Raw genomic sequence first — 23736 nt, 5'->3', positions numbered from 1 at the left:
CTGCACATCACTAAATAACTCTTTCATAAGCACATGGTGAATTTTGTATTTGCCCATATTCTATCTCTGGGTATAGAAATCTCTCTCAGTAGGATTACTGCTTCTCCTCCTCACCTAAGCCCTTACTAAGCTGGTGCAGTTCTCTGGTCAGTAGCCATCTGGGGTAACTTCCATTCATCCTCTGTCCCCAGTGCCAGTCATTGTCCCCAAATTAAATTACATGTTGTTGCAAGTCACAGCTCTGAACCAACCTGGAATCTGACATCAGATATGTTATGGTTGGTTTGCCCAGCTTTAGTCCTTAAAGTAGCCTTAACTCAAGTACACCTAATCAAATACAAAACCTCTGAATTATAAGAACATTCCAGCATTCTAACTCTAGCCCATATATCTTATCCCAATAGATCTTCCCTACAGCTAGTATTAATCATAGCTTGTATCATATTTTTTATTCTAACACTATATGCAACTTCTAATTGAATACATGTTATAAATTATTCATTAGGAAAGACATTGAAAATCAGGATAACCACATGTAACAATAAGAGAAAGAATTAAATTTTGAACGAAACCAGCCAAAGCATATTACTCAGTTCTCAGTGAGAAACTCATAATCCACTTGTAAGAGAAAATGTTTCTTAGGTCATTCACAATGACTCCAAGTGTCAGAGCTAGAATAATCTAACCCAGTATTTTTCAAATTACAGAGCTCAGTTTATAAGTAGGTAGTGAAATAAATATGGTGACTCTCAGGAAGCATTTTATAAAAAAATAAAATAGAGGACAATAGCAAATATCGGAGTGTTTTGTACTCAGTATGGATAAATATTGTGAAACTTCTGTTTCAATGGAGTGTGTATGTGTGTGTGTGAAAGAGAGAAAGAGACAGAGACAGAAACAGAGAGAGAGAGAGGTCATAATGTAAAATTTGTTCTTTAGTATGAGTCATGGTCAAAAATGTATGAAAGAGGGCTTCCCTGGTGGCTCAGTGGTTTAGAGTCCGCCTGCCGATGCAGGGGACACGGGATCGTGCCCCGGTCCAGGAAGATCCCACATGCCACAGAGCGGCTGGGCCCGTGAGCCATGGCTGCTGAGCCTGTGCATCCGGAGCCTGTGCTCCACAATGGGAGAGGCCACAACAGTGAGAGGCCTGCGTACTGCAAAACAAACAAACAAAAATGTATGAAAGATGTTGGTTTAGTCTAATCCTATAATGCTACAGCCAGAGGTCCAGAGAAAGGAAATCATTCAATGAGTTAGGGTCTGTGTCTAGAGTCCCTTTCTACTTATGGGAGTAGGGCTATTGAACCCAAATGAAATTTATTTTCTTGTAAACTGGCCTTTCATATCAAATAAAGAGAGGATGAATGTAAGTCTTTTTAATATTGAAAATAATAACAAAGACGTGGTGCATGTGAGAAATATCCCTTTGTGTGTGTGTGTGTGTGTGTGTATGTATGCAATGGAATATTACTCAGCCATAAAAAGGAATGAAATAATGCCATTTGCAGCAACATGGATGGACCTAGAGATTATCATACTAAGTGAAGTAAGTCAGACAGAGAAAGACAAATATCATATGATATCATTTATATGTGGAATCTAAAAAAATTATGTAAATGAACTTATTTACAAAACAGAAATAGACTTACAGACATAGAAAACAAACTTACGGTTGACAAAGGGGATAGCAGAGGTGGGGGGATAGGGGAGGTAAATTAGGAGTTTGGGATTAACAGGTACATACTACTATATGTAAAATAAACAATAAGGACCTACTATATAACACAGAGAACTATATTCAATATCTTGTAATAACCTATAATGGAAAAGAATCTGAAAGAGAATACATATAACTGAATCATTTTGCTGTACACCTGAAACTAACACAGCATTGTAAATTAACTGTACTTCAATTTTAACACATTATTGACTGGGGGATTTTTGCAGAAACTGATGCCTGTGGCCATAATACACCTCTGGTCAAAAATGTGTTAAAATGGTTCAAAAAAGTATAGCAACTACAAAAAAAGTAAATAAAAAATAAAATAAGATGACACATCAAGGAAAAACTGCCACCTTCCAAGTTTAGGAGTAGCACAATTAGGGGAATTTGGCTGAGTCAAGGAAACCTACATTAAGGGATGCTAGGTCAGTAAAATCAAGAACCAAACTACAGATACTAGAATAATAGTGAGCAAGACATATTTTAATACAGCTAGACCCTCTTTGCCAGTATCACAAAAACCTGTCAGTATCTAAAGGAAAGCTACAGTAAAGGTTGAAGCAGCCTACCTACCCACCTCCCTCAATGCTCAGTCTGTTGTAGACATGACTGTAGAAGGCCTCCTTACTAATAGTTAAACCAGACAGAGAAATACATCTTGTTTTTACCTACCCTAAACTGTAAAGTTGCCTGCAAACATTGCCAGGTATTTTTCACCATAGTCTTTACTGATATACCAGATAGGGTGTCTCATTTTTAAATTAAGGGTTGTAAGATCTGTTCCAGAAAATAAAAGTACTTACCCTAATTAGAAATCCCATCATCTAATTGTCCAGATCACATTTACAGTCCAGGGTACCCAGACAAGCATTTAAAATACATAATGTTTTCAACCAACAGTCTGTTGGAACTAAGCTATGGCTTAGAGTGGTGGGTTTCACACTATTCTATAGAACCTAGGGTTCCATGGAAGTGTTTAGGGGTTGTATAGGGATAAGGGAAAAGCGGTGTAGGTAGGGCTTGGTAATGAGCTTCACTCCCTCAGGCTAACCAGAGTAGCTTCAAGTGTATAGGTTTTATATATGAAGTTCCAGGTGAGATTCTATTTTAAAGACTTTTTTAAAGGATTTTGCTATTTAAAAAAAAAGTTTGAAAATGACTCAGATGCTTAGTTAAGGCACTTTTGGAAATGAATGAATTATTGCAAGTTACTTGCAAATTTTTTAACTTTTTGTTTTATATTGGAGTACAGTTGATTAACAATGTTGTGTTAGTTTCAGGTGTACAACAAAGTGATTCAGTTTTACATATACATGTATCTATTCTTTTTCAATTTCTTTTCTCAATTAGGTTGTTACAGAATATTGAGCAGAGTTCCTTCTGCTATACAGTAAGTCCTTGTTGGTTATCCATTTTAAATATAGTAGTGATGTGTACAAGTCAATCCCAAACTCCCTATCTCTCCCCACTACCCATCCACCCTGGTAACCATAAGTTTGTTCTCCAAGTCTGTGAGTCTGTTTCTGTTTTGTAAATAAGCTCATTTGTGTCATTTTTTTTAGATTCTGCATATAAATGACATCATATGCTATTTCTCCTTCTCTATTAAATTATTACTTTAGTATTCGAAATCAGTGACACGAAGGAGTTACGTCCCTTTTAAAATCCTTAGCTGATTAGTTAGTTGGATCCTTTAGCTATCTAAGGACTTAATCAAAAAAGGATCTCTGAAGAGTCCATTTCAGTTTAACATGGTGTCACAAACATGGTAGTTGATTAATTCTCTATATTATCATGCTTTATTAGATACTTGAAAAAATGTGGTTACAACTTTGGGTTTCTTAGGACATGAAAAAATACCTAGTTTTTAAAAAGAAGAAAATCGCCAACCCCCTTTGTGTAGGTAATTATCAATGTTAGATTGAGAATACTTTTCTTAAATTGGACATGACAACTAAGGGGTATTAATTGAACTGTAATACTTAAGGACATTTTACCTATCATCTTGATTGGTATTATTACCTAAAGAAAATGTAACATAGGGTGATGGCTTAAAGGGGAACAAAGAAAGCATGAGAGTTATAAAAGAATCAAGTTTCTGGTAGCATCTGTTTGGAGTTTAATAGTTTGTTTGAATGTCATAGGTTCTAAGTTTAAGAGAATTGCTTATCCACTGGGACTGGCCACTTTAGGAGCAACCGTTTGCTACCCTGTTCAATCAGTAATAATTGCAAAGGTAAGTTCTTTTTAAGCAATAGCTTCATTTCAGTACTTGTTTAAACTCTCAGTGTGACAATGTTTAAATGTCATACAGCACCTACAACATTTAATTTTCAGAGAAATATAGTTGGTATTCTTGGCAAAATCACATTAGCATCGCAGTGTGGTAAATGCCATGGTTGATTACATGATTATCACAAATAAATAGGATGAATTTGTTTAAATATAATTCAAGGAAGTGAATGCTGATTTGAGGATTAAGTTCAGAGAAAATGAATTAGAATTTATGGGGAGAAATACTGCTCCATTGTTGAGCTGTGTAAAATTCAGTTTTTAATTAACAGAAAATTATACCTGCTGGCAGTTGTCAGTTCAGCAGATTAACATAATGCAAGAAATAACCAACTGATAGAAAACAGAGGCTTCTGAGGATTAAAAAATACACACACTTATGCACACTCAATTTTGAAATCCATATTATAGTTGTTTTGTCATTTTCTTGTGAGTTTACCCTACAAATCCAAAGATTCTCCTAATGATTTGAAGAGTTTGTGTCAGTATTTTTATTTTATTTTTTAATACATATTTGGATTGAGAAGGAGAGCTTTGGGGTATAGTTTTTTTCTTCCATTCCTTCTTCCTTTAATTACCAACATTTAACATTTCACCCTCACACTTGAAGTATTGTGTGGTGTTACCAGGACTTTCTGTACTTGTATTCTCATTACTTCATCTCTTTAATTATTGATGTAGATAAAGCTGCCTATTTAGTATTTTGAGAATTTCAAGGATATAGTGCCCTATGTAGTTTCTATTATGATCAAGCTATAAAAGCTTACAGCAAAGGAAGAGAGCATTATTCATTAAATCTAGTTAAACTTGAGGTAACTGATGGATAAAATGATAAACATATTTTAAAAAATATTTTCTAAGAATTTACATAGCAGTTAGCCACTTAAGTTCATATAATGTTAGTACTAAAAGAAACCTTTGAGCTCATTACGTTCAACTTCCTCATTTTCTCATTTGCCAATTTGGAAACTGTGGCCCAGAGAAGTTTCAGTGACTGATTGTCCAGGGTTCTATTCAGCTTCAGACATCTTGCTTCCCTGTCCATTTCTCTTCCCAGTGCATGATGCTGCCACTGATTGTTTTTGTTTGTTTAGAATAATGACTTTGTGTTTCTTTTAATAAAATTGGTACCTATTTATTCTTAAATAATATAAGCATTACAAAACAGTATAAGAAAAAAAACAACTAACCACCTGAAATTTTTCCATCCAGAAAAACATGTGTTAAAATTTGATAGAATGTTATTCTAGACATTTCTTCTTGCATACATAGACATAGAAACGTAGATGGATGAATAGATACAGTTTCGTAAGAACAGGATCATAGTATAGTATGCATCTTATTTTTAATTTTAAAAATAAAGTATGAAGTTTAATTTTACTTTAACAGAAGGAAAATAAAAACAAAAGAATTGCAGGACTTCAAATAAAAATTTCTATGGTAAAAAAAAATTAATGTGATTTCCTAAAAGTTCTTCTATAGTTAAATAATGATTGTTACTTAAATTCCTAGAGTTGAGACCTTTGCTTTTCTTTGACTGTCATATAACAGCATCACATGTAATATTCGGTGAATTCTAATGTGTATATATATATATATATATATATATATATATATATATATATATATATATATATATACACATACACACACAGAGAAAGAGAGAGAGAGAGAGAGAGGGAGAGAGAGAGAAAACAAGGGTTCTTATCCTGAGATCCATGATAGACTTAAGAGAATCTGTGACTTCCCTGCCCAAAACTATATGAAAACTTGTAGGTATACAATAGGAGCCTTCTAATTTGATATTATCAGGACCAGTAGTTAACAATTAATTGAAAATGTTAAAGCAAGAAGTTTTTTAAAAATCATAAATATGTACCTTAAATATTTTATTTCAATTTAAAACATAATGTGTGTTCATTTTTCTGTCTTTAGAAGTAGGACTTTTCTATGAGTATGAGTCTCCTAGTTAAAGGTCCATAACATCTTTCTTATAATTATCCATATCTGTAATATGTCTTCTACTGTTTTCAGTTTAGAGGTTTCTTTAAAATCTAATGAACACTATTTTTTGGCCGGGGAGCTACACCCACACAGCACACGGGATTTTAGTTGCACTGACCAGGGATCTAACCTGCACCCCCTGCAGTGGAAGCAAGGAGTCTTAACCACTGGACCACCAGGGAAGTCACAAACATCAAATCAACACTTAAAAACATTTTTAAATAATATGAGTGCAGAATCTTGTTTAATTTTTTATTTCTGCTCGCCTTTTACAGTTATCTTGAGCACTTCTAATTTGACAGTAGTTTTTTTTTTTAGTAATTCACTTTTGAGTCTTTATAAAATACTTAATTTTTGTGAACAGAACAATTCTCTTTACACTTATATTTCATCCTGTTATGTTACATTTAAACTGTTTAATTATAGTAAAGCTGATTAGAGATCTGGAAACAAATACAACTTATTCTTGATAAGCCTACAAATCACTTGTGAAAGACAGTAGTTGCGTATATTGTAGAGTACCTACTAATGATGAATATTCAGCATTCTATGACCATCACTTATTATAACATTTTTTAACATCTTTGTTAAGAGTATACCTGCTTAACACTGGTGTGTCAGTTTCTGCTCTACAACAAAGTCAATCAGTTACACATACACACATGTCCCCATATCTCTACCCTCTTGCATCTCCCTCCCTCCCACCCTCCAGGTGGTCACAAAGCAACGAGCTGATCACCCTGTGCCATGTGGCTGCCCCCCTCTACCTATCTATTTTATGCTTGGTAGTGTATATATGTCCATACCACTCTCTCACTTTGTCCCAGCTTACCGTCTCCCTCCCCGTATCCTCAAGTCCATTCTCAAGTAGGTCTGCATCTGTATTCCGATCTTGCCCCTAGGTTCTTCTGAACTCTTTTTTCTTTCTTTTTTTAGATTCCATATATATGTGTTAGCATACGGTACTTGTTTTCCTCTTCCTGACATACTTCACTCTGTATGACAGTGTCTAGGTCCATCCACCTCACTACAAATAACTCACTTTCATTCCATTGTATAGGGCTGAGAAATATTCCATTGTATATATGTGCCACATCTTCTTTATCAATTCATATATTGATGGACACTTAGGTTGCTTCCATGTCCTGGCTATTATAAATAGAGCTGCAATGAATATTTTGGTACATGACTCTTTTTGAATTATGGTTTTCTCAGGATATATACCCAGTAGTGGGATTGCTGGGTCATATGGCAGTTCAATTTTTAGTTTCTTTAAGGAACCTCCATACTGTTCCCCATAATGCCTGTATCAATTTACATTCCCACCAACAGTGCAAGAGGGTTCCATTTTCTCCACACCCTCTCCAGCATTTATTGTTTCTAGATTTTTTCATGATGGCCATTCTGACTGGTGTGAGATGATATCTCATTGTAGTTTTCATTTGCATTTCTCTAATGATTAATGATGTTGAGTATTCTTTCATATGTCTGTTGGCAATCTGTATATCTTCTTTGAGAAAATCTCTGTTTAGGTCTTCTGCCCATTTTTGGATTGGGTGGATTGCTTTTTTCGTACTGAGCTGCATATGTTGCTTGCATGTTTTGGAGATTAATCCTTTGTCAGTTGCTTCATTTTCAAATATTGTCTCCCATTCTGAGGGTTGTCTTTTTGTCTTGTTTATGGTTTCCTTTGCTGTGCAAAAGCTTTGAAGTTTCATTAGGTTCCATTTGTTTATTTTTGTTTTTATTTCCATTTCTCTAGGAGGTGGGTCAAAAAGGATCTTGCTGTGATTTATGTCATACAGTGTTCTGCCTATGTTTTCCTCTAACAGTTTGATAGTTTCTGGCCTTACATTTTGGTCTTTAATCCATTTTGAGTTTATTTTTGTGTATGGTGCTAGAGAGTGTTCTAATTTCATTCTTTTACATGTAGCTATCCAGTTTGCCAAGCACCACTTACTGAAGAGGCTGTCTTTTCTCCACTGTATATTCTTGCCTCCTTTAGCAAAGGTAAGGTGAGCATATGCGCGTGGGTTTATCTCTGGGCTTTCTATCCTGTTCCATTGATCTATATTTCTGTTTTTGTGCCAGTACCATACTGTCTTGATGACTGTAGCTTTGTAGTATAGTCTGAAGTCAGGGAGCCTGATTCCTCAGCTCCGTTTTTCTTTCTCAAGATTGCTTTGGTTATTCGGGGTCTTTTGTGTTTTCATAAAAATTGTGAAATTTTTTGTTCTACTTCTGTGAAAAAATGCCAGTGATTGTTTGATAGGCATTGCATTGAATCTGTAGATTGCTTTCTGTAGAATAGTCATTTTCACAACGTTGATTCTTCCGATCCAAGAACATGGTATATCTCCCCATCTATTTGTATCATCTTTAATTTCTTTCATCAGAGTCATAATTTTCTGCATACAGGTCTTTTGTCTCCTTAGGTAGGTTTATTCCTAGATATTTTATTCTTTTTGTGGCCATGGTAAATGGGAGTGTTTTCTTAGTTTCACTTTCAGATTTTTCATCGTTAGTGTATAGGAATGCCAGAGATTTCTGTGCATTAATTTTGTATCCTGCTACTTTACCAAATTCATTGATTAGCTCTACTAGTTGTCTTGTAGCGTCTTTAGGATTCTCTATGTATACTATCATGTAATCTGCAAAGAGTGACAGCTTTACTTCTTCTTTTCCAATGTGGATACCTTTTATTTCTTCTTCTTCTCTGGTTGCTGTGGCTAACACTTGCAAAACTAAGTCGAATAATACTGTTGAGAGTGGGCAACCTTGTCTTGTTCCCGATCTTAGTGGAAATGGTTTCCGTTTTCACCATTTAGGACGATGTTGGACATTGGTTTGTCCTATATCGCCTTTATTATGTTGAGGAAAGTTCCCTCTATGCCTACCTTCTGGAGGGTTTTTATCATAAATGGGTGTTGAATTTTGTCAAAAGATTTCTCTGCACCTATTGAGATGATCCTATGGTTTTTCTCCTTCAATTTATTAATATGCTTTATCACATTGAGTAATTTGCATATACTGAACAATCCTTGCATTCCTGGGATAAACCCCACTTGATCATGGTGTATGATCCTTTTAATGTGCTGTTGGATTCTGTTTGCTAGTATTTTGTTGAGGATTTTTGTATCTTTGTTCATCAGTGATATTGGCCTGTAGTTTTCTTTCTTTGTGACATCTTTGTCTGGTTTTGCTATCAGAGTGATGGTGGCCTCATAGAAAGAGTTTGGGAGTGTTGCTCCCTCTGCTATATTTTGGAAGAGTTTGAGAAGGATAGGTGTTAGCTGTCCTCTAAATGTGTGATAGAATTCGCCTGTGAAGCTATCTGGTCCTGGGCTTTTGTTTGTTGGAAGAGTTTTAATCACAGTTTCAATCTCAGTGCTTGTGATTGGTCTGTTCCCATTTTCTATTTCTTCCTGGTTCAGTCTCGGAAGGTTGTGTATTTCTAAGAATTTGTCCATTTCTTCCAGGTTGTCCATTTTATTGTCATAGAGTGGCTTGTAGTAATCTCTCATGATCCTTTGTATTTCTGCAGTGTCATTTGTTACTTCTCCTTTTTCATTTCTAATTCTGTTGATCTGAGTCTTCTCCCTTTTTTTCTTGATGAATCTGGCTAATGGTTTGTCAATTTTGTTTATCTTCTCAAAGAACCAACTTTTAGTTTTATTGATCTTTGCTATTGTTTCCTTCATTTTTTTTCATTTATTTCTGGTCTGATTTTATGATTTCTTTCCTTCTGCTAACTTTGGCTTTTTTTTTTGTTCTTCTTTCTCTAATTGCTTTTGGTGTAAAGTTAGGTTGTTTATTTGAGATGTTTCTTGATTTTTAAGGTAGGCTTGTATAGCTATAAACTTCCCTCTTAGAACTGCTCTTGCTGCATCACATAGGTTTTGGGTCGTTGTGTTTTCATTATCATTTGTTTCTAGGTATTTTTTGATTTCCTCTTTGATTTCTACATTGATCTCTTCGTTATTAAGTAGTGTGTTGTTTAGCCTCCATGTGTTTGTATTTCTTACAGATTTTTTCGTGTAATTGATATCTTGTCTAATAGTATTGTGGTCGGAAAAGGTACTTCAAATGATTTCAATTTTCTTAAATTTACCAAGGTTTGATTTGTGACCAAAGATATGATCTATCCTGGAGAATGTTCCATGAGCCCTTGAGAAAAATGTGTATTCTGTTGCTTTTGGATGGAATGTCCTATAACTATCAATTAAGTCCATCATGTTTAATGTATCATTAAAGCTTGTGTTTCCTTATTTATTTTCATTTTGGATGATCTGTCCATGGGTGAAAGTGGGGTGTTAAAGTCCCCTACTATTACTGTGTTACTGTTGATGTCCCCATCTATGGCTGTTAGTATTTGCCTTATGTATTGACGTGATCTTATGTTGGGTGCATAAGTATTTACAATTTTTATATCTTCTTCTTGGATTGATCCCTTGATCATTATGTAGTGTCCATCTTTGTCTCTTGTAATAGTCTTTGTTTTAAACTCTATTTTATCCTTGAGAATTGCTGCTCCAGCTTTCTTTTGATTTCCATTTGCATGGAATATCTTTTTCCATCCCTTCACTTTCAATCTGTATGTGTCCCTAGGTCTGAAGTGGGTCTCTTGTAGACAGCATATATACAGGTCTTGTTTTTGTATCCATTCAGCGAGTCTACGTCTTTTGGTTCGAGTATTTAATCCATTTATATTTAACTTAATTATCAATATGTATGTTCCTGTTACCATTTTCTTAATTGGTTTGTGTTTATTATTGTAGGTCTTTTCCTTCTCTTGTGTTTCCTGCCTAGAGAAGTTCCTTAACATTTGTTGTAAACCTGGTTTGTTGGTGCTGAATTCTCTTAGCTTTTGCTTATCTGTAAAGCTTTTAATTTCTCCATCAATTCTGAATGAGATCCTTACTGGGTAGAGTAATCTTGGTTGTAGGTTTTTCTCCTTCATCACTTTAAATATGTCCTGCCACTCCCATCTGGCTTTCAGAGTTTCTGCTGAAAGATCAGCTGTTAACCTTATGGGGATACTCTTATCTGTTATTTGTTGTTTATCCCTTGGTGCTTTTAATATTTGTTCTTTGCATTTAGTTTTTGATAGTTTGAGTAATATGTGTCTTGGTGTGTTTCTACTTGGATTTATCCTGTATGGGATTCTCTGTACTTCCTGGACTTCATTAACTCTTCCCTTTCCCATATTATGGAAGTTTTCATCTAAAATCTCTTCAGATATTTTGTCAGTCCCTTTATTTTTCTCTTCTTCTTCTGAGACCCCTATAATTCAAATGTTTGTGCATTTAATATTCTCCCAGAGGTCTCTGAGACTGTCCTCAATTCTTGTCCTTCTTTTTTCTTTATTGTGTTCTGCAGTAGTTATTTCCACTATTTTATCTTCCAGGTCACTTATTCGTTCTTCTGCCTCAGTTATTCTGCTATTGATTCCTTCTAGAGAATTTTTAATTTCATTTATTTTCTTGTCCATCAGTGTTTATTTGTTCTTTACTTCTTCTGGGTCCTTGTTAAACGTTTCTTGTATTTTCTCTATTCTATTTCCAAGGTTTTGGATCATCTTTACTATCATTATTCTGAATTCTTTTTCAGGTAGACTGGCTATTTCCTCTTCATTTGTTTGCTCTTGTGGGTTTTTGCCTTGCTCCTTCACCTGCTGTGTGTTTCTCTGTCTTCTCATTTTGCTTAACTTTCTGTGTTTGGGGTATCCTTTCTTCAGGCTGCAAGTTCATACTTCCCATTGTTTTTGGTGTCTGTCCCCAGTGGCCATGGTTTGTTCAGTGTGTTGTGTAGGCTTCGAGGTGGCGGGGACTAGTACCTGTGTTCTTGTTGATGAGGCTGGATTGTGTCCTTCTGGTGTGCAGGTCCAAGTCTGATCATGTGTTTTGGGGTGTCTGTGACCTTATTATGATTTTAGGCAGCCTCTCTGCTAATGGATGGGGTTATGTTCCTGTCTTGCCTGTAGTTTGGCATAGGGTGTCCAGCACTGTAGCTTGCTGGTCGTAGAGTGGAGCGGGTTCTTGGCATTGAGATGGAGATCTCTGGGAGATTTTCACCTTTTGATATTACATAGAGCTTCGAGGTCTCTTGTGGACCACTGTCCTGAACTTGGCTCTCCCACCTCAGTGGCGCAGCCTGATGCCTGGTTGGAGCACCAAGAGCCTGTCCTCCACACAGCTCAGATAAAAGGAAGAAAAACTAGAAAGAAAGAAAGAAGATAAATTAAAATAAAATAAAGTTATTAAAAAATAAAAAAAATAATTATTAAGAAAAACAAATTTTTCTAAGTTAAAAAGAAAAAAAAACGGACAGACAGAACCCTAGGACAAATGGTAAAAGCATAGCTATACAGACAAAGTCACCCACAGAAGCATACACATACACACTCACAAAAAGAGAAAAAGGGAAAAGAAATTATATATATATATATATATATATATATATATATATATATTTCGTTGCTCCCAAAGTCCACCTCCTCAATTTGGGATGATTCCTTGTCTATTCAGGTATTCAAGAGATTCAGGGTACATCAAGTTGATTGTGGAGATTTTATCCACTGCTCCTGAGGCTGCTGGGAGAGATTTCCCTTTCTCTTCTTTGTTCCCACAGCTCCTGGGGTTCAGCTTTGGATTTGGACCTGCCCCTGCATGTAGGTCGCCTGTGGGCATCTGTTCTTCACTCAGACAAGATGGGGTTAAAGGAGCAGCTGATTCGGGGGCTCTGGCTCACTCAGGCTCTGGGGAGGGAGGCGTACAGATGCCGGGCGAGCCTGCAGCAGCAGAGGCCAGCATAACATTGCACCAGCCTGAGGCTTGCCATATGTTCTCCCAGGGAAGTTGTCCCTGAATCACAGGACCCTGGCAGTGGCGGCCTGCACAGGCTCCCAGGAGGGGAGGTGTGGAGAGTGACCTGTGCTTGCACACAGGCTTCTTGGTGGCGGCAGAAGCAGGTTTAGTGTCTCCTGCCCCTGTCTGGGGTCCACGCTGATAGCCGCAGCTCATGCCCATCTCTGGAGCTCCTTTAAGCAGCGCTCTTAATCCCCTCTGCTCACGCACCAGAAAACAAAGAGGCAACATGAGGTCTCTTGCCTCTTTGGCAGCTCCAGAGTTCTTTCTGGACTCCCTCCCAGCTAGCTATGGCTCACTAGCCCCCTTCAGGCTGTGTTCACGCAGCCAACCCCAGTCCTCTCCCTGTGGTCCGACCTCTGAAGCCCAAGCCTCAGCTCTCAGTGCCCGCCTGCTCCGGTGGTTGAGCAGACAAGCCTCTCGGGCTGATGAGTGCTGGTCAGCACCGATCCTCTGTGCGGAAATCTCTCCACTTTGCCCTCTGCACCCCGTTCCTACACTCTCCTCCATGGTTCCAAAGCTTCCCCCCTCCCCCACCCGTAGTCTCCACCCACGATGGGGCTTCTAGTGTGTGGAAACCTTTCCTCCTTCATGACTCACTTCCACTGGTGCAGGTCCCGTCCCTATTCTTTGTGTCTGTTTTTTCTTTTTTCTTTTACCCTACCCAGGTACGTGGGGAGTTTCTTGCCTTTTGGGAGGTCTGAGGTCTTCTGCTGGCATTCCGTAGGTGTTCTGTAGGAGTTATTCCACATGTAGATGTATTTCTGTTGTATTTTGTGGAGAGGAAGGTGATCTCCACATCTTACTCTTCTGCCATCTTGAAGCTCCTATTATACATTTTTAAAACAGCTTTAGTTAATCAGACATGTCTCTTAAAACAGTGTCAGGTATATGTGTATTTTTCAGAAGGAAATGGCTCGTACATTTCAAGAGATTGTCCAAAGGAGTCTATGATGTAAAAATGGTTACAAAATGATAGTCCGGAAGGTTCTTTGAAAAATAAAAGTCACACTCCATTATTTACTATTTTGGAAATACACTTCAAAGTGGAATTACTCTTTGTTTTTTATATTTTTTTCTCACAATATTTTCATTATTGACTTATGTAAAGAGTAACAAAAAATCTGTATTTGAAAACTATAAAATATCTAGGAATAAGCTTATCAAATAATGTTTTAAAACATATTTTTAAAAAACTGTTAAACTTTACTGAAGGGCATTTTTTTTAATTCAATAGGTTTAGTGATATGTCTTACTTTCTGGATGAAAGGACTTAATATTGGAATATGGCAGATGTTCTCAAATTTATATATTTAATTCGGTTCTTACAAAATTCCTGGATTTGGAGGAAATGTGACATTCATTCAACCAGAGTTTGATGTCCATGTACCATGTATTGGGATTGATACTAAACTATAGCATACATAATAAAATATACCAAGAGAACAAAAGATAATGTCCAAAAACAAATATGTGGAGTATGTCTTCATATACGTGGTGGAGGGAGGGGGAGGGTATGGTAGAAGTGTCATTTCAGATCAGTGTGTAAAGAAAAGATGGACGGAAGCAGAGGAAGATGGCAGAAGAATAAGACTTGGAGATCACCTTACTCCCCACAGATATATCAGAAATACATCTACACGTGGAACTGCTCCTATAGAACACCCACTGAACGCTGTAAGAAGACCTCAGACCTCCCAAAAGGCAAGAAACTCCCCACATACCTGGGTAGGGCAAAAGAAAAAGAAATAACAGAGACAAAAGAATAGGGGCGGGACTTGCACCAGTGGGAGGGAGCTGTGAAGGAGGAAAGGTTTCCACATACTAGGAAACCCCTTCGCATGCAGAGACTGCGGGTGGTGGAGGGGGAAGCTTCAGAGCCGCGGAGGAGAGCGCAGCAACAGGGGTTCAGAGGGCAAAGAGGACAGACTCCCACACAGAGGATCAGTGCCGACCAGCACTCACCAGCCCAAGAGGCTTGTCTGCTCACCCGCCGGGGCAGGCGGGGGCTGGGAACTGAGGCTCAGGCTTTGTTCGGATCACAGGGAGAGGACAGAGGTTGGTGGTGTGAACACAGACTGAAGGGGGCTAGTGCACCACAGCTAGCTGGAAGGGTTTCCGGGAAAAAGTCTAGACCTACCGAAGAGGCAAGAGACCTTTTCCTCCCTCTTTTTTTCATGGTGCACGAGGAGAGGGGATTAAGAGCGCTGCTTAAAGGAGCTCCAGAGACAGGCGTGAGCCGCGACTAGCAGCGCGGACCCCACAGATGGGCCTGGGATGCTAAGGCCGCTTCTGCAGCCTGTGTGCAAGCACAGGTCACTCTCCACACCTCCCCTCCTGGGAGCCTGTGCAGCCCACCACTGCCAGGGTCCCATGATCCAGGGACAACTTTCCAAGGAGAACACACAGCTCACATAAGGCTGGTGCAACGTCATGACAGCCTCTGCCGCCACAGGCTTTCCCTGCACACTGTAACCCTCCCTCCCCCCTGACCTGAGTAAGCCAAAGCCATCAAATCAGCTGCTCCTTTAACTCCATCTTGTTTGAGCAAAGAACAGACGCCCTCAGGCGACCTACACGCAGAGGCGGGGCCAAATTCAAACCTGGACCATGGGAGCTCTGTGAACAAAGAAGAGAAAGGGAAATTTCTCCCAGCAGCCTCAAAAGCAGTGGATTAAAGCTCCACAATCAACTTGATGTAACCTGCATCTGTGGAATACCTGAATAGACAACGAATCATCCCAAATTGAGGAGGTGGACTTTGGGAGCAAGATATATTATTTTTTCCACTTTTCCTCTTTTTGTGAGTGTATATATGTATGCTTCTGTGGGAGATTTTGTCTGTATAGCTTTGCTTTCCCCATTTGTCCTAGGGCTCTATCCGTCCGTTCTTTTTTTCTTTTTTTTTTTTTTACTTTTAAAAATTATTTTCTTAAGAATTATTTTTGATTTTAATAACTTTATTTTATTTTATCTTTATTTTATTTTATCTTTCTTTCTTTATATTTTATCCCCCTTTTATTCTGAGCCGTGTGGATGAAAGCCTCTTGGTGCTCCAGCCAGGAGTCAGTGCTGTGCTTCTGAGGTGGGAGAGCCAACTTCAGGACACTACTCCACCAGAGACCTCCCAGCTCCTCATAATATCAAATGACAAAAATCTCCCAGAGATCTCCATCTCAACACTATGACCCAGCTTCACTCAACGGCCAGCAAGCTACAGTGCTGGACACCATATGCCAAACAACTAGCAAGACAGGAACACTGCCCCATCCATTAGCAGAGAGGCTGCCTAAAATTATAATACAGCCACAAACACCCCAAAACACACAACCGGACATGGACCTGCCCACCAGAAAGACAAGATAAAGCCTCATCCACCAGAACACAGGCACTAGTCCCCTCCGCCAGGAAGGCTAGAAAACCCACTGAAACAACCTTAACCACTGGGAACAGACACCAAAAACAACGGAAACTACGAACCTGCCGCCTGCGAAAAGGAGACCCCAAACACAGTATGATAAGCAAAATGAGAAAACAGAAAAACACAGCAGATGAAGGAACAAGGTAAAAACCAACCAGACCTAACAAATGAAGAGGAAATAGGCAGTCTACCTGAAAAAGAATTCAGAATAATGATAGTAAAGATGATCCAAAATCTTGTAAATAGAGAAAATACAAGAAACGTTTAACAAGGACCTAGAAGAACTAAAGAGGAAACAAGCAATGATGAACAATACAATAAGTGAAATTAAACATACTCTAGAAGGGATCAATAGCAGAATAACTGCGGCAGAAGAACGGATAAGGGACCTGGAAGATAAAATAGTGGAAATAACTACTGCAGAGCATTATATAGAAAAAAGAATGAAAAGAACTGAGAACAGTCTCAGAGACCTCTGGGACAAGAATAAATGCACCAACATTCGAATTATAGGGGATCCAGAAGAAGAAGAGAAAAAGAAAGGGACTGAGAAAATATTTGAAGAGATTATAGATGAAAACTTTCCTAATATGGGACAGGAAATAGTTAATCAAGTCCAGGAGGCACAGAGAGTCCCATACAGGATAAATCCAAAGACAAACACACCAAGATACATATTAATCAAACTATCAAAAATTAAACACAAAGAAAACATATTAAAAGCAGCAAGGGAAAAACAACAAATAGCACACAAGGGAGTCTCTGTAAGGTTAACAGCTAATCTTTTGGCAGAAACTCTGCAAGCCTGAAGGGAGTGGCAGAGCATATTTTAAAAAATGAAGGAGAAAAACCTACAATCAAGGTTACTGTACACAGCAAGTATTTCATTCAGATTTGATGGAGAAATTAAAACCTTTACACACAAGCAAAAGCTGAGAGACTTCAGCACCACCAAACCAGCTTTACAACAAATGCTATAGGAACTTCTCTAGGCAGGAAACACAAGAGAAGGAAAAGACCTACAATAACAAACCCCAAACAATTAAGAAAATGGGAATAGGAACATACATATCAATAATTACCTTAAATGAAAATGGATTAAATGCTCCCACCAAAAGACACAGACTGGCTGAACGGATAGAAAAACAAGACCCGTATATTTGCTGTCTACAAGAGAACCACTTCAGACCTATGGACACCTACAGGCTGAAAGTGAGGGGATGGAAAAGGATATTCCATGCAAATGGAAATCAAAAGAAAGCAGGAGTAGCACTTCTGATATCAGAAAAAATAGACTTTAAAATAAAAACTACTAGAACAGACAGAGAAGGCCACTACATAATGATCAAGGGATCGATCGAAGAAGAAAATATAACAATTGTAAATATTTATGCACCCAACATAGGAGCACCTCGATACATAAGGCAAATACTAACAGCCATAAAAGGGGAAATCCACAGTAACACAATCATAGTACGGGAACTTAACACTCCACTTTCACCAATGGACATATCATCCAAAATGAAAACAAATAAGGAAACACAAGCTTTAAATGATACATTAAAGAAGATGGACTTAATTGATATTTATAGGACATTCCATCTAAAAACAGCAGAATACACATTTTTCTCAAGTGCTCATGGAACATTCTCCAGGATATGTCATATCTTGGGTCACAAATCAAGCCTTGGTAAATATAAGAACATTGAAATCATATCAAGTATCTTTTCCGACCACAACACTATGAGACTAGATATCAATTACAAGAAGAGTTCTGTTAAAAATACAAACACATGGAGGCTAAACAGTACATTACTTAATAACGAGGTCATCACTGAAGAAATCAAAGAGGAAATCAAAAAATACCTAGAAAACAAATAACACTGGAGACACAATGACCCAAAACCTATGGGATGCAGCAAAAGCAGTTCTAAGAGGGAAGTTTATAACAATACAATGCTACCTAAAGAAACAGGAAATATCTCAAACTACCTAACCTTGCACTTAAAGGATTAGAGAAAAAAGAACAACAACAACAAAAAACCCGAATTTAGCAGAAGAAAAGAAATCATAAAGATCAGAAATAAATGAAAAAGAAATGAAGGAAACGATAGCAAAGATCAATAAAACTAAAAACTGGTTCTTTGAGAAGATAAACAACATTGATAAACCATTAGCCAGACTCATCAAGAAAAAAGGGAGAAGACTCAGATCAATAGAATTGGAAATAAAAAAGGATAAGTAACAACTGACACTGCAGAAACACAAAGGATCATGAGAGATTATTACAAGCCACTCTATGCCAATAAAAGGAACAACCTGGAAGAAATGGACAAATTCTTAGAAATGCACAACCTGTCACAACTGAACCAGGAAGAAATAGTAAATTTGAGCAGACCAGTCACAAACACTGAAATTGAAACTGTGATTTAAAGTCTTCCAACAAACAAAAGCCCAGGACCAGGTGGCTTCACAGGCGAATTCTATCAAACATTTAGAGAAGAGCTAACACCTATCCTTCTCAAACTCTTCCAAAATATAGCTGAGGGAGGAACACTCTTAAACTCATTGTATGAGGCCACCATCACTCTGACACCAAAACCAGACAAAGATGTCACAAAGAAAGATAACTACAGGCCAATATCACTGATGAACAAAGATTCAAAACACCTCAACAAAATACTAGCAAACAGAATCCAATAGCACATTAAAAGGATCATATCTATGATCAATTGGGGTTTATCCCAGGAATGCAAGGATTCTTCAATATATGCAAATCAGTGAACGTGATGCACCAAATTAACAAATTGAAGGAGAAAAACCATATGATCATCTCAATAGGTGCAGAGAAAGCTTTTGACAAAATTCAACACCCATTTATAATAAACAACTTTCATAAAGTAGGCATAGAGGGAACTTTCCTCAACATAATAAAGGCCATCTATGACAAACCCACAGGGAACATCGTCCTCAATGGTGAAAAACTGAAACCATTTCCACTAAGATCAGGAACAAGAAAAGGTCTCCCACTCTCACCACTCTTATTCAACATAGTTTTGGAAGTTTTAGCCACAGCAATCAGAGAAGAAAAAGAAATAAAAGGAATCCAAATAGGAAAAGAAGAAGTAAACCTGTCACTGTTTGCAGATGGCATGATACTATACATAGAGAATCCTAAAGATGCTACCAGAAAACTACTAGAACTAATCAATGAATTTGGTGAATTAGCAGGATACAAAATTAATGCACAGAAATCCTTGGCATTCCTATACACTAATGATGAAAAATCTGAAAGTGAGATTAAGAAAACACTCCCATTTAACATTGCAACAAAAAGAATAAAGTATCTAGGAATAAACCTACTTACCGAGACAAAAGACATGTATGCACAAAATTATAAGACACTAATGAAAGAAAATAAAGATGATACAAACAGATGGAGAGATGTACCATGTTCTTGGACTGGTAGAATCAACATTGTGAAAATGACTCTACTACCCAAAGCAATCTACATATTCAATGTAATCCCTATCAAACTACCACTGGCATTTTTCACAGAACTAGAACAAGGAGTTTCATAATTTGTATGGAACAAAAACGACCCCGAATAGCCAAAGCATCTTGAGAACAAAAAACAGAGCTGGAAGAATCAGGCTCCCTGACTTCAGACTGTACTACAAAGCTGCAGTAATCAAGACAGTATGTTACTGGCCAAAAAACAAGAATATAGATCAGTGAAACAGGATAGAAAGCCCAGAGATAAACCCACGCTCATATGGTCACCTTATCTTTGCTAAAGGAGGCAAGATTATACAGTGGAGAAAAGACATCATCTTCAATAAGTGGTGCTGGGAAAACTGGAAAGGTACATGTAAAAGTATGAAATTAGGGCTTCCCTCGTGGCACATTGGTTGAGTGTCTGCCTGCCGATGCAGGGGACTCGGGTTCGTGTCCCAGTCCAGGAAGATCCCACATGCCATGGAGCGGCTGGGCCCGTGAGCCATGGCCGCTGAGCCTGCGCGTATGGAGCCTGTGCTCCAAAATAGGAGAGGCCACAACAGTAAGAGGCCCGTGTACCGCAAAAAAAAAAAAAAAAAGAAAAACAATGTATGAAATTAGAGCATTCCCTAACAACATACAAAGAAGTAAACTCACAATGGGTTAAAGACCTAAATATAAGGCCAGACACTATCAAACTCTTAGAGGAAAACATATGCAGAGCATTCTATGACATAAATCACAGCAAGATCCTTCTTGACCCATCTCCTAGAGAAATGGAAATAAAAACAAAAATAAACAAATGGGACGTAATTAAACTTAAAAGCTTTTACACAGCAAAGGAAACCGTAAACAAGACCAAAAGACAACCCTCAGAATGGGAGAAAATATTTGCAAATGAAGCAATTGACAAAGGATTAATCTCCAAAATTTACAAGCAGCTCATGCGGCTCAATAACAAAAAAACAAACAACCCAGTCCAGAAAAGGGCAGAAGACCTAAATAGACATTTCTCCAAAGAAGATATACAGACTGCAAACAAACACATGAAAGAATGCTCAACATCATTAACCGTTATAGAAATGCAAATCAAAACTACAATGAGATATCATCTCACAGCGGTCAGAATGGCCATCATCAAAAAATCTAGAGGGCTTCCCTGGTGGCGCAGTGGTTGAGAGTCCGCCTGCCGATGCAGGGGACACGGGTTCGCGCCCCGGTCTGGGAAGATCCCACATGCCGCGGAGCGGTTGGGCCCGTGAGCCATGGCCGTTGGGCCTGTGCGTCCAGAGCCTGTGCTCCGCAACGGGAGAGGCCACAACAGTGAGAGGCCCGCATACAGCAAAAAAAAAAAAAAAAAAAAAAAAAAAAAAAATCTAGAAAAATAAATTCTGGAGAGGGTGTGGAGAAAATGGGACCCTCTTCCACTGTTGGTGGGAATGTAAATTGATACAGCCCCTATGGCTAACAGTATGGAGGTTCCTTAATCAACTAAAAATTGAACTACGATATGACTCAACAGTCCCACTACTGGTCATATGCCCTGTGAAAACCATAATTCAAAAAGAGTCATGTACCAAAATGTTCATTGCAACTCTATTTACAATAGCCAGGATATGGAAGCAACCTAAGTGTCCATCAACAGATAAATGGATAAAGAAGATGTGGCACATATTTACAATGGAATATTACTCAGCCGTAAAAAGGAATGAAACTGAGTTATTTGTAGTGATGTGGATGGACCTAGAGACTGTCATACAGAGTGAAGTAAGTCAGAAAGAGAAGAACAAATACCGTATGCTAACACATATATATGGTATCTAAGAAAGAAAAAAAAAAGGTCATGAAGAACCTAGGGGTAAGATGGGAATAAATACACAGACTTACTAGAGAATGGACTTGAGTATATGTGGAGGGGGAAGGGTAAGCTGTGACAAAGTGAGAGAATGGAATGGACATATATACACTACCAAACGTAAAATAGACTGCTAGTGGGAAGCAGCTGCATAGCACAGGGAGATCAGCTCGGTGGTTTGTGACCACCTAGAGGGGTGGGATAAGGTGGGTGGGAGGGAGGGAGACGCAAGAGGGAAGAGATATGGGAACATATGTGTATGTATAACTGATTCACTTTGTTATAAAGCAAAAACTAACACACCATTGTAAAGCAATTATACTCCACTAAAGATGTTAAAAAAAAAAAAGGATAGTAAACTGGGAATAAGAAAAAAAAAAAGAAAGAAAAGATGGACTCTTCAAGAAATGTGTTGGAATAATTGGCTTTTTGGAAAAATACTTAGGCCTTTCCTAAATATCATGCAAAAATAAATTGCAGGTGGAATAAAGGTCTAATGGTAAAATATAATGCTATAAAATGTTAGAAGAGAAATGAGGAATTTTTGTGTAATCTTGAGATAGGAAAGGCTTTCTTAAGCAAAACACAATCCAGAAGTCATCGAAGAAAAAAAATGAATATATTTTACTACATCAAAGTGATACATTTCTTTTGACTACAGTACACCATATACGAAGTTAATGGGTAAATGAAAAACTGGAAGAACTATTTGCAACATATTAACAAATGATTTAATAATATCCTTCCGTATATTAAAAGCTTCTATAACTTGATATGAAAAGGATGAATGCTCTCTAAGAAAATAAAGTATATGAACAAGCAATCCACAAAATAAGAAACATAAATGACCTAATATATGAAAGATGCCTAACTTCATCAGCAATCAAATAAATGAATATTTAATTAATCATTTAGATACTGCTTTTTTGCCTTTCCATTTGACAAAGATTTTTAAAAAATCATAACAGTTCTGCTGGTAAATGGGGTTGGAAAACATATATACTCTTGGTGGGAGTGTAAATTGCTACAGTATAGCGCTGACTTTCTAGAGACAATGTGGCAATATTATCAAAAATTAAAATGTATATAATCTTTAATCCAGATATTTCACATCTAGAAATGTTTCCAAGGAAATACCACAACAGTATATGGTCCCAGTTATTTGTGTAATGGTGCTAATTGCGGCAGGCTTATAATTGCCAGGATAAAAAGGGAAGTATTCCATATGCCCATCAACAAGGGATTTGTTAAACAAATCATAATGCCCATATGCCCATCAATAGGGGATTTGTTAAACAAATTGTGATGTATCCATATAGAATACTATCTGTGTGGCTGTTAAAAGCAGATCTACTGGCATATAAACTGATTTGGAAACATCTCTGTGACATATTGTTAAGCTTTTAAAAAATCACACCTCAAAATAATATGTATCACCTGATTCCATTTGTGTTTAAAAAGGAAAAAAAAGTGTATGTGTGGGCAGTTTATTTTAAATGTTAATTTAAAACATAATTGAGATTGTAGTTTATAATCTATTCTTTCTTCTCTTTTTTGCAATTCAGTGGTTTATCATGGATTTCTATCCATGTCGGTGCATATAGATCCACGTCATCCCTTTGGTAGATGTATAAGTATCAACATTCTGTTTGTTTTAAAATGCTATGTGTGTGCATATATAATGAACATAAAAGAGTAAAAATTCAAGAAGAATATCCATACAGTTGTTAACAAAGTTTACACTGAGAGGAGGAAGAGGACTTCCATTACTAGTGGATTGACTGATTTTTCTTAGGTATAGATATATACTTAGCAAAAATAATAAAAATATTTCTATTTAAGGAAGAAAAACATAGTTTTTAAAAATTTATGTTTATAGAAAGTGTAAAACTAGAAAGCATCTCAAAACCTCTTTAAAGTTTGAGAAATCAATAGCTATTAACATTACTTTAATGATAATAAAAAAAAAGGTGGGGAAAGAATAGAAAGGAGGAATCAGAGATTTTTTCCAGAGGGGAAGAAATATGAATGAAAATAATAGCAGCTTCAGGAATTCAGTCAGCATCCTAGCCTC

General features: G+C 37.4%; 1 protein-coding gene across 2 annotated transcripts in view; it reads left to right on the top strand.

Annotated features, from left to right (window-relative positions):
* The window catches only part of APOOL (apolipoprotein O like), a 93605-nt gene that overhangs the window by 56791 nt on the left and 13078 nt on the right, over positions 1 to 23736 (top strand). For both annotated transcript variants that reach the window (XM_081222070.1, XM_081222069.1), the window contains one exon: positions 3871 to 3962. In XM_081222070.1, coding sequence (XP_081078196.1) covers positions 3871 to 3962 — 92 coding nt within the window. The remainder of the gene's footprint in view (positions 1 to 3870; positions 3963 to 23736) is intronic.

Source organism: Mesoplodon bidens, assembly GCF_964165515.1.
Source record: "Mesoplodon bidens genome assembly, chromosome: X".
Taxonomy (NCBI): Eukaryota; Metazoa; Chordata; class Mammalia; order Artiodactyla; family Ziphiidae; genus Mesoplodon; species Mesoplodon bidens.
The sequence above is the reverse complement of the archived record's forward strand: the minus strand, read 5'-3'. Positions and strand labels throughout refer to the sequence as shown.